Source organism: Bos grunniens, chromosome 10 (genome assembly GCF_055505025.1).
Source record: "Bos grunniens cultivar Pamir isolate PY7600 chromosome 10, Bosgru_T2T1.0, whole genome shotgun sequence".
NCBI classification, from domain to species: Eukaryota; Metazoa; Chordata; class Mammalia; order Artiodactyla; family Bovidae; genus Bos; species Bos grunniens.
Window position 1 is genome coordinate 22,121,541 of NC_141174.1, and position 12,505 is coordinate 22,134,045.

The 12,505-nt window shown below is 51.0% G+C and overlaps 1 protein-coding gene across 6 annotated transcripts in view; it reads right to left on the reverse strand.

Moving 5' to 3' along the window:
- Positions 1 to 12,505, reverse strand: part of PLEKHD1 (pleckstrin homology and coiled-coil domain containing D1) — a 33,311-nt gene that overhangs the window by 3,082 nt on the left and 17,724 nt on the right. For 3 of the 6 annotated variants that reach the window (XR_015134097.1, XM_086320052.1, XM_086320051.1), the window contains 6 exons: positions 12,157 to 12,248; positions 10,893 to 10,945; positions 4,412 to 4,506; positions 2,614 to 2,707; positions 971 to 1,149; positions 353 to 485 (listed from right to left, as the gene is read on the reverse strand). Coding sequence is in view for 4 of the 6 variants with exons in the window: in XM_086320052.1 (XP_086176178.1) it covers positions 353 to 485; positions 971 to 1,149; positions 2,614 to 2,707; positions 4,412 to 4,506; positions 10,893 to 10,945; positions 12,157 to 12,248 (646 nt within the window). In the remaining 2 variants the exon portion in view is untranslated. Of the gene's footprint in view, positions 1 to 352; positions 573 to 970; positions 1,150 to 2,613; positions 2,708 to 4,411; positions 4,507 to 10,892; positions 10,946 to 12,156; positions 12,249 to 12,505 lie in introns of those variants that run through there. The other 3 variants (XR_015134098.1, XM_086320054.1, XM_086320053.1) reach the window with 3 other exon arrangements.

A 12,505-nucleotide genomic window follows, 5' to 3' on the forward strand; every position in this document is an offset into this window, starting at 1 on the left:
GAGGGGGGGCAGCTGCCAGTCCCCGGGGAGCCTTCTCTGATCACCCCTGGCTCAAGTGGGCTTTCTTGCCTCCAGACTTGGATGGAAGCTACCGCGTTCTGCTTGGTGTCTTATGCCCTCCATCCGATGGCCCGGACTTGGCCCCTGCACTGGGCAGGTGTCTATAATGATGCCGCACAATGTGCGGCAGGCTTCGCCTCAGGGTGGCTGCACTGCCCACGCCTGGCTGGTCAGATTGGCAGGGATAATTCAGGAAGTTGCCTGATGAGGGCAGGGATGTGAGGGAAGTAAGACTCCAGGGGAGGGGAGGGCCCCCCACCCCGAGCACCAAACGCTCCCAGTGACCCAGCACCTTGAGCTCACGCTCAGCCTGCTGCTTCTCCACCGTCAGCTCCTGCAGCGAGTTTTGCAGTGCCTGGGACTGGCTGGAGTAGAACTCCCGCTCCTCCTCCAGGGCCCTGGAGCGCTCTTCATTCTCCTTCATCCTGCCCCCCCGGGGAGAGGCGCTCACTCAGGGCCCCACTTGCCAATGGGGCATCCGGTAAGAGGGTGGCTCCTGTGCAGGGAGCTGGCTAGAGAAACCCAGAGACCCTGCTTGGTGAGCCCCAGAGCTGGGCTGGGTCCTGTCCCCCCACCCCGATGGTAATGGGAGTGACGTGGTCAGTGCAAGGAATCCTGGGTTCAGGTCTTGCTAGTTCTGTGAGCTCAGGAAGGTCCTCCAAGTCTCAGACTTCTCATCAGTAAAAAGCAGCTGGGAGGACCTGTTCAGCCTGTCTATCAAACAGTCCTAATGACTCACATCATTTCAAGTTAGCTTAGGATAGTGAAGGATTGCTTCCCACTTGCCTGGTGGGGAACCTGAGACCTAGGCAAAAGGGAGTGATCCATCAGATCAAGGCCAACTGGAACCCAAGGGCCCAGGTTCAAGGAAAGCTACCCCCGTGGGCTCAGGCCTTCAGGGCTCCCTCACCGCTTCTCCGCCAGGAGCTTCTCCTCCAAGAGCTGCTGCATCTTCTCCTCAATCTGCCTCAGGTTGCTATGGAGACCTCCGCTGGGAGGCGGCTGCTCGCTCTGATTGGCCAGCGTCTGCAGCTGGTTCTCATTCTCCTCCAGCATCTCTAGGGTTTTCTTCTTCTCTATGGAGAGCTCCTGGCATGAGGAAGGAGAGGAAGTGAAGCAGCCTAGGTCAGGTTCTCTGCCTTCACCTGCCTTTCAGTTCTGGCCAGTGAGGCCCTCCTTACTTAATCCTCTGAGGGACACTTGAAATGTCTTCATTCATCCCTTGAGGGAAAAGGTCAACTAGAGTCTCCCTCCTCCCACTGAGGCAAGGCTACTCCTCCATTGAGGGAGTCAGGGAAAAGCCCAGCATGGCTTCCAGGGGACACAGCACCTACTACAATGGGGACCCAAGGCCCAAGGGCGCCATGAGGTTCTGGGTGCTTGTTCCTCCAGGGACAAGTGAGGGAGGGTGTTGGGCTCATGCAAAAAACACCTAATAGGAACCAGCCCAAGAGCAGACTTAGACATGCTCCCCACTTATCAGACGGGGATCTTGTACTACTCAGAAACTCTGGAGTTGAAACTACCCATGAGAACCACCTCCTGTGATGTGGGACAGGGAAAGATGAACACATGAAAGACGCCCCTAACAAAGCCCCATCGGTCAAGGGAGAATAGAAACCTCGCAGTCTACAAGTCTTGAATTTTGTAACCGTCACGGATGCCCCACAACATGCCAGGCTCACTCGAGGCACTGGACTTGGAGGGACCTTAAGACACAATCTAGTGATGCCCACCATTGGAAAACACAGCCTCACGTGTTAGGTGCTTTCACAGACGCACTAAGTGCTGTGGGCCCAGAGCTCAGAGCAAATCCCTCCCCTAGAACAGTCAGGGAGGCTTGACTAAGGTGATACTCGGGCTGAGTCTCAGAAGGATGAGAGCGTTCTCCAGGCAGAGAAGAGGGTGGAGCACAGTCTGGGCAGAAGGAACAGTGTGGGCAAGGATGGGGAGGATGAAAGGCATGGCTTCCTGGGGGCACGTGTGGTCAGTGGTCTGAAGTTGGGGTTGGGATATCATGGTGCTGGGAGGGGCAGCAGGGGAGAGGGGACAGGAGGGGAGCAGACGCTGGGACGGGAGTGGGCACTTGGCCATGCTAAAGTGTTTGCACTCTTTCCTTTGCACATGCCACCTCCTCCTCCCTCACAACTTCTGGGGAATCAAATGGATTTTCCCTCCTGCTCAATGTCACCCCGGAGCAGCTAAGTGAATGAGTCACAGGAAGGAAGCGGTGGGTCACCCTGCCCCCCTCCCTAATCAATCCTCCATCTGGTGTAAAAATATAAGCACTGAAGATGGTGGATTTCTTAAGGCCATAGTCACTATAAAGGCAAACTTGAATTTGCCCTTCTGGGTCCTGCTTTGGGCCTCCTGTGTTGGCTGGAGTTCCCAGTGGTCCACAGAGATGAGACCCTTTAGATCAGCACCCCTTCAGGCCCTGTTTTCCTTGCAGATAACCATCTAGAGAAACACTGTTGGAAAAAAATTGCATCATGTGGCCCAACCAACCACCCTGCCTCCTTCCAGGCAACCAGCCTGCCAGGGGCCCCTCACCTCCAGTGTCTTCTGTAAGGACTCTGTGAAGTGTCTTAGCTCCTTTTTCTCTTGCTCCACGCCCTTGAGGCATCTTGCAGTCAGCTCAAGCTCCCTGTGGGGACAGAAGGCAGGGTATGGCAGTGCCCACCCCTCCCAGCCCCATTGTGGCTTCGGCCACACCTCTCTGTATGGCTCAGAGGGCTCTCTGAAGGCCAGCTCCTCACATGGCTGGGTCCTGCCAGCAGCTGTAGGGGCCCTGAGCTGAATGAAGGAGATTCCAGCCAAGTGAGGCTGAAGTCACCTGCTCCAGGTACACAGGAATGTGTCAGAGTAAATCCAAGGCCACCCCAAGGGCAGAGAGGAGAGCTGGAGAAATGAAAGCCTCACTCCCTGTCTTCCCAGGACAGCTCTTGCTAGAACCTACTCACCTTGACATGGGATGTGGCTGAGGCCCTTCCCTGGGGTAACAAACTCCTTGCTGCTATTTTAATAAGCCTGGGTCCCCTTCCCCTTGCTTGGGATGTTTTTCCTTTCTGCCCAGTTTTCAAACTCCTACCACCCCTCAAGGCCCAGCTCAATCTAACCTGTTGAAGCCCACAGGGATCACACATATATCTTAATTCCTATAACACAGGGAGTCTGTGCTACGCCTCTGAGCACCTGTTTGCACATTAGGGGAAGTATTGTTGATATTTCCTGGGTGTGAGTCTGGTTTTCCCAACCAGATCCTCAAGGGAGGAGACTTATCTTCCATTCCAGGATCTGGCACAATTATGGAAGTATTACTTCCAGGTACTTCCAGAATTAGCTGGCTATTAGCTGGTGAGTTTCTCTGAGCTTCTTCTGCCCCAAAATACATGTCCAGTGACTTTCTTTTATAAGGGTGTTACAAGAAAAATATCCTTCTGGGTTATCACTGATAATCAGTAGTGGTGATGGTGGTGGTGGTGACTACAACCAAACCCACCTACAGTACCCAGAGCGGTTGTCTCCAAGTTCATGGGTCGACTGCATCAGAATGACCCAGAAAACTTTTTAAAATATAGATTTCTGGGTTCTACTTTCAGCAGATTCTATTAGTAATCCTCTTGTGTGTGCTGTTTCCTTGCTCAGTTGTGTCTGACTCCTTGCGACCCCATGAACTTAGTCCACAAGGCTCCTCTGTCCTTGGGATTTTTTCAGGCAAGAATACTGGAGTGGGTTGCCATTTGCTCCTCCAGGGGATCTTCCCGACCCAGGGATCGAACCTGTGTCTCCTATGTCTCCTGCATTGCAGGCAGATTCTTTACCTGCCGAACCATGGGGGAAGCCCTAATAATCCTCTTAGATGATTATAATGTACAATTGGGTTTGCAAACCATACACAGTTTAAAAAAAAAAATCCCAAGGGACAGGCATCATTAGCCAGAACGTGAAGAGACTGTGCAGAAAAGACAGGGAATGTTGGGTCAGGTCTTGGCCAGGGGCACCTCCAGACCAGCCTGTCCTGTCTGCCCTGGGGTAAGGGCGGTGTGACGCAGCAGGAGGGGCTTGCTGCCGGTGGGGATGTCTGGTTGCACCTGCCCATGTCTCACACTCCCCTGGGCAGAAGTGACCCCTTGGTGTGGGGTCTATGGCTTTTTCTAGGCCCCCCAAGGCCTGGAGCTTTGGGGGGCCTAGAAAAAGGACGCTGGACGGGTCCAAACTAAGTCACTGACCAGTGAGGATCTCCTGGGGGGAGGCCTCACCAGCCTGGCGGGACACACAGGTCCTACACGTCCTAGCCTGGGCGCACCCTCCTCTCCCTACCCCCGCCCCACCAGGGCACCACAGCCACCTCTTGATCTGTTCCTGCTCCATCCTCAGCTCCTGTACCACCTCCTCAAACTGCTGCTTCTCGGCCTCCAGCACCTGGTTCAGGCGCTCAAGAGCCTGGAGAGAATCAGAGAGGAAGAAAAGAGTCACAGACAGCAAAGCAGCCATGGGGTCAGGAACCCCCGCTCTAACCCAGAGGACACCCTGGGATTCAGTACAATCGGTACCAGACTTAGAATTAAGCCCTGAGGAGTCCTGATCCCACTCAGTGATACACAGTCTCAGTGAAACCAAGATCTGTGATGCGCTGGGCTCATTTACAACACTTCACAAAAGAATATATATACAGACATATAATTGAATCACTTCTGTTGTATGCCCAACACTAAAACAACATTGTAAATCAACTATACTTCAATTAAAATGTTAACAATCAACAAACAAAATAAAACAAAAACACACTTAGCATGCTGAGGGCAGGGTTTAGAAATTATCCCAACATTAGTTCTTACGACTGGCGTGCATGCATCCTAGGTCATGTCAGACCTCTCTGTAACCTGCCAGGCTCCTCTGTCCCTGGGATTCTCCAGGCAAGAGTACTGGAGTGGGTTGCCATACCCTCCTCCAGGGAATCTTCCCCACCCAGGGATTGAACTGGTATCTCTTAGCCTCCTGTATTGGCAGGTGGGTTCTTTACCACTGGCACCACCTGGGAAGCCCTCTTATGACTGGATGTTTGGTAAAGAATCTGCTAATGCAGGAGATATAAGATACATGGGTTCAATCGCTGGGTTGGGAAGCTTCCCTGGAGAAGGAAATGGAAACCCATTCCAGTATTCTTGCCTGGAAAATCCCATGGACAGAGGAGCCTTGTGGGCTACAGTCCATGGGGTTGCAAAGAATTGGACACAGCTGAGCATCTGCGCATTCTACAACATACTATGATAATTTTAGATGTCCGCTCTGCTGGGCAGCTCCAGTCACTCGCACCTAAGGTGTGTTGGCTGACCCCCAAGCCCTGGAGTGAAATGTGTGGGTGTACGTTTCCATTCAAGATCTCTGGAGTGGCATTTGTTAGAAGTGACTAAGAAAAGCCATTCTCAACCCCAAAGTCACAGAATAAAGACATTTTCTCAAGGCATCCAGGAAACAATGAGCATTGGTGGCAGCTTCCCCTGGACTCACCCCCAAGGGAACAGGTGAGGCAGAAAGCCCAGGACTAGCTGACCCAGGGAACTGGACCAGTTCCTTCAAATCTGCTGGCAAGCACAAGTGTTTTCCCAGCAAGCAGGTGCTCCCCCAGGGGACCTGTATTCCCGGGGTTCAGTAACAGGTAGTATTGGTGGGAACACGTCAAGCCAAGGGTGGTTAGAAGCATTTTGTGACAACTGCTTTGTTCCTCCACATATTACTCTGTGGGAGAATATTATTTCTAGATGCACATTCTCTCTTATCTTCTAGTTCTGAACTACGCCCTCATTTTTCACCCAGAGGCTTTGTTCTCAAGGATAATGCAAACCCCACCGGGGAAGTCGGTGGGGGGTGGGGCGCTGCCTATAGGGGGAAATTGCCCTTGGCTTTGAGGAGAATCAGAGAAGGAATAAAATCCAAGGAAAGGGAAGAGTCCGATTCCAAACCCTATGTCCTTCACCCCTAAGCTTCTTATCCAAAAAGTTGCTATTTTTTCCCCTTATAATTATTACTGGCATTTTAGGTGTGGCTCATAAGTGGCCATCCCTGGGGCTGCTCACAGGGCTCTGATGTCCTCGTGGAACACTGCACGGCCACAGTCCACCTGTAAAAGTTGGTGGGGACCTATGGGCCTGGCCGAGGCCAGTGGAACGTTAACAGAAGTGTGTCTCTCCAAGCAGATGCCTTTTACAGACAGGGCGTGACACGCTGTGTTCCCTTCCCTGCCACGTCAGCCAATGCTGCTGCTAACAGTGGAGCTTCCATGAGCCTGGGTTCCCCAAAGCAAGGAGGCGTGGAGCAGAGCCCCCGCTGAGCCATGTAGCTGAGTGAGAAATAGACCTTAGCCCTTCAATACCACTAATATTTTGGGGTTGTGTGTGATGGCAGTAGACACAGCCACATGCAGACATAATATAAATATATTTAAAATTTTATTCTTGTAGACCTCCCTCTTTTTAATCCAAGAAGAGTTCAGAGCTTCAAAAAGTTGGAAAGCCTCTGTTCTCATACATTCTCAGTAGCTGACATATGGTATTGTGAATGACGATAAACACTGATATGGCCTCAGATTCGTATTTCCTCTCTCTCTCTGGTGGCCTCTACCTGCTGCGGCAGGGCTGTTACAGCCTGGAGGCATCCCTGGGCTTAGACCTGAGAAGTCACAAGGGCACTTGGCTCTTATGGGCACCTGGCTTTTGCTGCTTCAGAACAGATCAGATAGGACCTGACTGGAGGACACCCTCCCATGGTCTCAGCCTCTTGGCCTGGAGAGACCCCTTTTTCCAATACCTCAACTTGCAAATATTTCCCTTTACTTACTATTACTCTGTGGTATCTTTTTATAATTGAAAATGAGAGAAAATAAATTATTAAAACCCCATGGAAATGTCCATACACTGCTGATGGGAGTGTCAATAGGTACATATTTTTAAAAAGCAGTTTGGCCATATGCATCAGAAGGTCTAAAAGTTCTTGCCCTTTGAGTCAGTAATTCCACCTATAGGAATTTATCCTAGGGAAATAATTAGAAAAGTAGACCAAGATTTATATACAAAGATGTTCACTGTGGCATAATTTATAATAGTGAAAACAGCCTAGATGTCCAAAAGTAGAAGATTAATGAACATCACAATCAGTGCTTGGTCATTAAAATTGATATTTTCAAAAAATATTGAATGACATGGAAAATTGCTGAAGGTATAGTGTTAATGAAGGTAAAATGAAAGATATCATGAAAAAGCCCATAAAACTGAGTATCTAATATGACCCTATTAGGTTTAAAATATATATAAGAATAATCTACAGGAACAAAGACAAAGAAAAAAGCTGAATTGACAGTAATTGTCTGTGGAGTTGTAGGGTTAAAGGTAAAACTTGTGTTCTTTTTCACGTTTTCTAAGTTTTCTACAAAAAGCATGATTTCTACCATTATGGGAGAAAGGTCTATATTAAAGAGCAAAAAGAAAGAGAATCTTCTTCCTGGATGCTCACTTCTTTCCCATCTTCCATTTCATCCAGATGATTCTTAAATGCTGTCCAAGTGTAGCCTAAGAATGCTGACTGGAGTGGCACACACAGTCTATAAGCCTGAAGCAGCTAGAAGCTCCTGTTCATGCAGCCCAAGACGGCACGAGTCTTTGAGGCCCCCTGCCACAGGCTGCGGTCAGCTAAGACCCACAGCAGCTCAAGTCTTCATCCACCACATCATGCGTCTGTCAGTGACTGTTGGACTTACTTAAGTTGCCAAAGTATGAGGTTGGAAAGAAGTCAGTAGAAAGCAGATTCCAGTTCCAAGGAAAGAAGAGCTTTCAAATAATGGAACAATAATGCAAAGGACATCTCCTAAGCTGCCCGTGGCAGAATCACGATCAACACCCATCAGGGAGGTCACCTGAGAGTCTCACCTGAAAGGGAGAGGTCCTTTCCAGCTCCAAGAGTCTGAGTTCTGACTGGGAGCACTCCACAGGCAAGAACCCTGCCTGAAGGGTCCTGTGCATTTCTGATTTCCTGTGTGCCTGCCCACGTGCAAGGTTGAGCTCTCACAGTTCAATCAGAAGAGGGAAGGCAGGACAGCTGCCCTCCCCCAGGGGATAAGAGTGATGCGACCATGCCCAAAGGAGCCACGGACACCTGAGGGACCTGTGCCCAAGGAAGGGCATTGTCTTCTGGAGAAAGGCAGAACATTGTTTTATTTTGTTTTTGTCTGCACCACGCGGCAGGCGGAACTTCACGGACCAGGGATTGAACCCACGCCCTTTGCAATGAAAGCACAGAACCTTAACTACTGGACTACTGGGGAAGTCCTAAAGGCATTATCTTTTGATCTCAGGGCAGAAGAGCCCAGGACAGTGCCCTTTGAACTCTCAGCTCGTGCCCCTTGAGTTCCTGGCCCTTTCTACCACGTGGAGGATGTCAGAGCCACACGATCACACAGCGCCCGTCGGCCCAGACCTTACTGGTCCACAAAGCACCCCCTGCCTTCTGTTTCAATGAGCCCCACAGCAACCTGGGAGCCAGCCAGGTACAGCCATCACTCTTACCGGAGCAACACGGAGGCAAACGTGCCCAAGGTCACACAGTTAGTGATAGACTGGTACCAGACCCTGCGTCTCCTCTGAAGCCAAACTACCTCTTAAAGATCAGAGAATCTTCAACTTATCACTGGGCCAGGGTACCACATGCCTTTCTAAGTGGCCCAAGCAAGGCATTCCCAGAGCATCTCTGTGACCTGGATGCAGATGGGAAAGGATACGGGGGCAGGTGGATCCATAATATAGATGAACAAGGCAAGGGAGGGAAACCCTGGACAGCATGACTCAGGGAGTTCTATTCTCCATCTAGAGCACACAGCTGCCCCAGAAATGTGAACTTGAACACCCTCCTCTCCCTCCTGCCAGCCCGGGGCAGCCTTCACCGGGGCACCAGCTGGACTCTAGTGAGTCTCACTCACATTTTGTACCTAAAACCCAGGAAATTCACAGCTGGCCGGCCTCCCTCCTTCAGCGTGCTAGGGCTTTAAGCGAGGCCTGTGAGCAGTGGGTCTCTGCTGGCCTCATTTCCTGGCTAAAGACCTAGATAGAGTGTCTAAATTTTCCTCGGGCTGACTGCTGCCCCAGATTTAGCCTCTCTGATGGATAAGTCTGTCTCCCCCTGCCAGTGGCTGTATCTGTCACTCCATCCCATCCCCTGGCTTCCTAAATTACCTGCCTTTAAGTTGCTGACAATCTACCCCATCTCACTTCTCAAAATGTACAGAACAGTCAAAAGAAAATGCCCACACTCTAATACAGGAGGGACCCATTTGAGAGCCTGATCCTAGGGGCCACATGTAGCTGGGGGGAGAAGGCTCAGTGCTGTCACCACGCCAATCCTCAAATCCATGCGATCCTAATAAAAATCCTCAGATTTCCTTCTCTGTTTGTTTGGTTGGTTGGGTTTTTGTAATTAACAAAATGACACTGAAGTCCAGCTGGAAGAAAAAAAATGGGTGAGAATATCTGATAACATTTCGGAAGAAGAAAAATGAGGGTGGACTGTCCTACTGGTTAAAAATCAAGATGCAATGTAAAATTATAAGAATTAAAAATATTAAGTCATTCCACAGCATTATCGAGCGCCCATCCTAGTTCAGGTACTCTGAAAGGCCCCATCAGTATTCAGGGTGCAACAGCGCCGTGAGGCTGCTTCTTTTTTTTTTTCCCTGTGATATGCTTCTTGACTGTCAAGTCTGTTTCCAAGCCCAGGGAGGGTGGTTGGGAAGGGCAAGAGGTTTGTGAGAATCAAGTCAGAGAAGCAGGCACTGAGCCCAGCCCTGAACTTGCCTGGGAGAGATAAGCAACAGGAACCAGGCAAAGAGAAATGGACTAAATCGGGCCCTCCTTCTGTGGGTGTGCTGGGGCATGCCACTCTGCGGCTTGGACCTCAGGCAGTTCAATTGTAGGATGGACTCACAGTTAACGATTGTAATACTAACAAACACATATGTTCATTAAGCACGTACTCTGTGCTAAGCACTTTATATATCACATCTCACTTAATCCTCAAAACATACCTGATAAGATGGCTTCTATTATTATCCCCATTTTTCACATAAGGCTATTAATGTTCAGAGAGGTGGAGTAACTTGCCCAAGGTCACACAGTCAGAAGCAGTGAAGGTCCAATCCAGACACAGGCAGCCTGGCTCCAAGTCAGCACTGATAACCACTACCCTACCCTGCCCTTCATGGCTCCTCAGAACAGGCAAGGCCCAGGGTTTCATGGAGATCCCAAATAGTGTGGACTTCAGCAGCCCTGATCTTCAAACGAGGCAAGGGTCTCCTTCACCCCACAGGCTGCCTCCGGCCAATGCTTGGCCTCCTTAAAACTTGTCTGTTAACATTTAGAGGATGAAGGAACCTCTGATATCTTCCAACCCAGTCACCTTTATGGGGCCAGAAGTCCCTCTGGATGAAAAAGGCCACCTCATCCTCCTGTGAATATCAGTAGTGACAAGAGCTCGTTGCCTCCTGACACAGCTTATAAAATTTCTGAATGGCTCTTTCTTTAGAAAGTGAACACCTACTCTTTTGACTTTCCTCCCTGGGGATTGGTAAGGAGAAACACACTTCTTGTCAAAAAGCAACAGCAAGTCCCAAGCACTGTCATCTCAGCGGCTTCCCTGCTCTGCCCATCTGATTTCCCAGCAGGTTGTCTAGGAACCCGTCTCCCCTACACCCTTCCCTAATGCTAGGAACATGGGTCAGCGCACAGCGGCTGTGAAAGGGCCCACAGAGCGGGAGGCGGTGGGGAGTGGCCTCAACGTGCCCCTACCTCTCTCTGCTCCCTCTGAAGGCAGAGTTCTTCGGTCTCTTCCATCAGTTTGTCTGCCAAAGCAAGCATACACACTCTCACAAGATGCTCACTGCAGATCCAGTCCTGAGGGGTCACTGCCTCAGGGGTCACGCCTCCATTGTCCCCAGCTCCTTCCAAGGATGAGGTTGGCACTGCTGGCCCCAAGGCCAGCCGGGGTTGGCCACTGAGGGGCCAGGAGGGGCCAGCTCCTGGGGCTGCAAACTCTGTGCTGGCCTGATCTGCTACCCTCCTCTCCTGGCAATGACCCCGCGTTGTACATTCACAAGAAAATGACATCTCATCTTTGCAGCTCAAGTGCGTCTCTGCACCCCCATTGTGCTGTTAACCTTTGCACTGATGTCTGGCTAGTGAAGTAAGGCAGGTCCTGGGAGCAGAGGGTGTCTAGAGCAGGCAGAGGGGAGTCAGTGCTCTGGTCCCCACATGTTTAAGGAGGCAGTAAGGGAGAGGGTCTCAGGCAAAGGACCAACCTCCCAGACTTACTGTCTTCTTACAGAGCATGCCTACCAGCTAATCTCATTGGAAAAGACCCTGATGCTGGGAAGAATTGAGGGTAGGAAGAGAAGGGGGCAACAGAGGATGAGATAGTTGCGTGGCATCACCTACTCAATGGACATGAATTTGAGCAAACTCCAGGAGACAATCAAGTACAGGGAAGACTGGCGTGCTGCAGTCCATGGCATGCTGCTGCCCATGAGGTCTCAAAGCGTCAGACCCAACTTGACAATTGGACAACAACCACTAGCCAATCAGGGGCACATGGGCCTAGAACCTTAAAGAGGGTTGGGGGTGAGAACTGGGGTCTGAGGGCAACATCCTCTCCATTCGTGGGGCCCTTGCTGCACACCGGACACAGATGTTTCTAGGCATTTCCACCACCTCTAAAAGTTGGGGGCTAATTTTGTCTCCAGTTTAAGGGTGAGGAAACTGAGGCTTAAGATGAGCTGCCTAAAGATCCACACAGCTGATGGATAAATGACAAAGCTGGGTCCAGAGCTCAGGCTCCTAACCACTAGGCTCTCTTGCCTCCTGTCATGCCAACCCAGAGGACTCGTATCATGCCATATAGCCCCCCAGGCTCTGGGCTGGTCTCCGGCTCCTTGAAGCCTGCTAAACCCCTACCCAAGACACGCTCCCTCAGTCCTGCGCCAAACCTTGGGCTGCAGCCCCTGGCCCTGAAATGCTATCACCAGAGAGCCTGTTTGCAGCCCATCCCTCAGCCAACCTAAATACTCCTGCTTCTCCTTGGCCAACTGCAGCCCCTGGGCCTCCAGGCTCTTGATCATGGCTTCTCCCAGCTGGGCATTCTTCCAAGTCCTGGGGAGGGAGGGCAGATGGAACAGGAGAGAAGAGGAAGACACACACAACTGTTAAAACAGAAGGCTGGAGGAGAAAGAGAACGTGCAGAGTGTGTCCTCGTCATCCTTTCTCCCCAGAATCCCAGCCGCACCCACCCTGGGCCCCGTGACTCTGGGCGAGCCACCAGCATCGATCCACTACAGTCCCCGGAGGCTGGCCCAGGCTGCAAAGTGGGCCACCAGAGGCTGGGCCAATAGCACTTTGGGAGCAGGAAA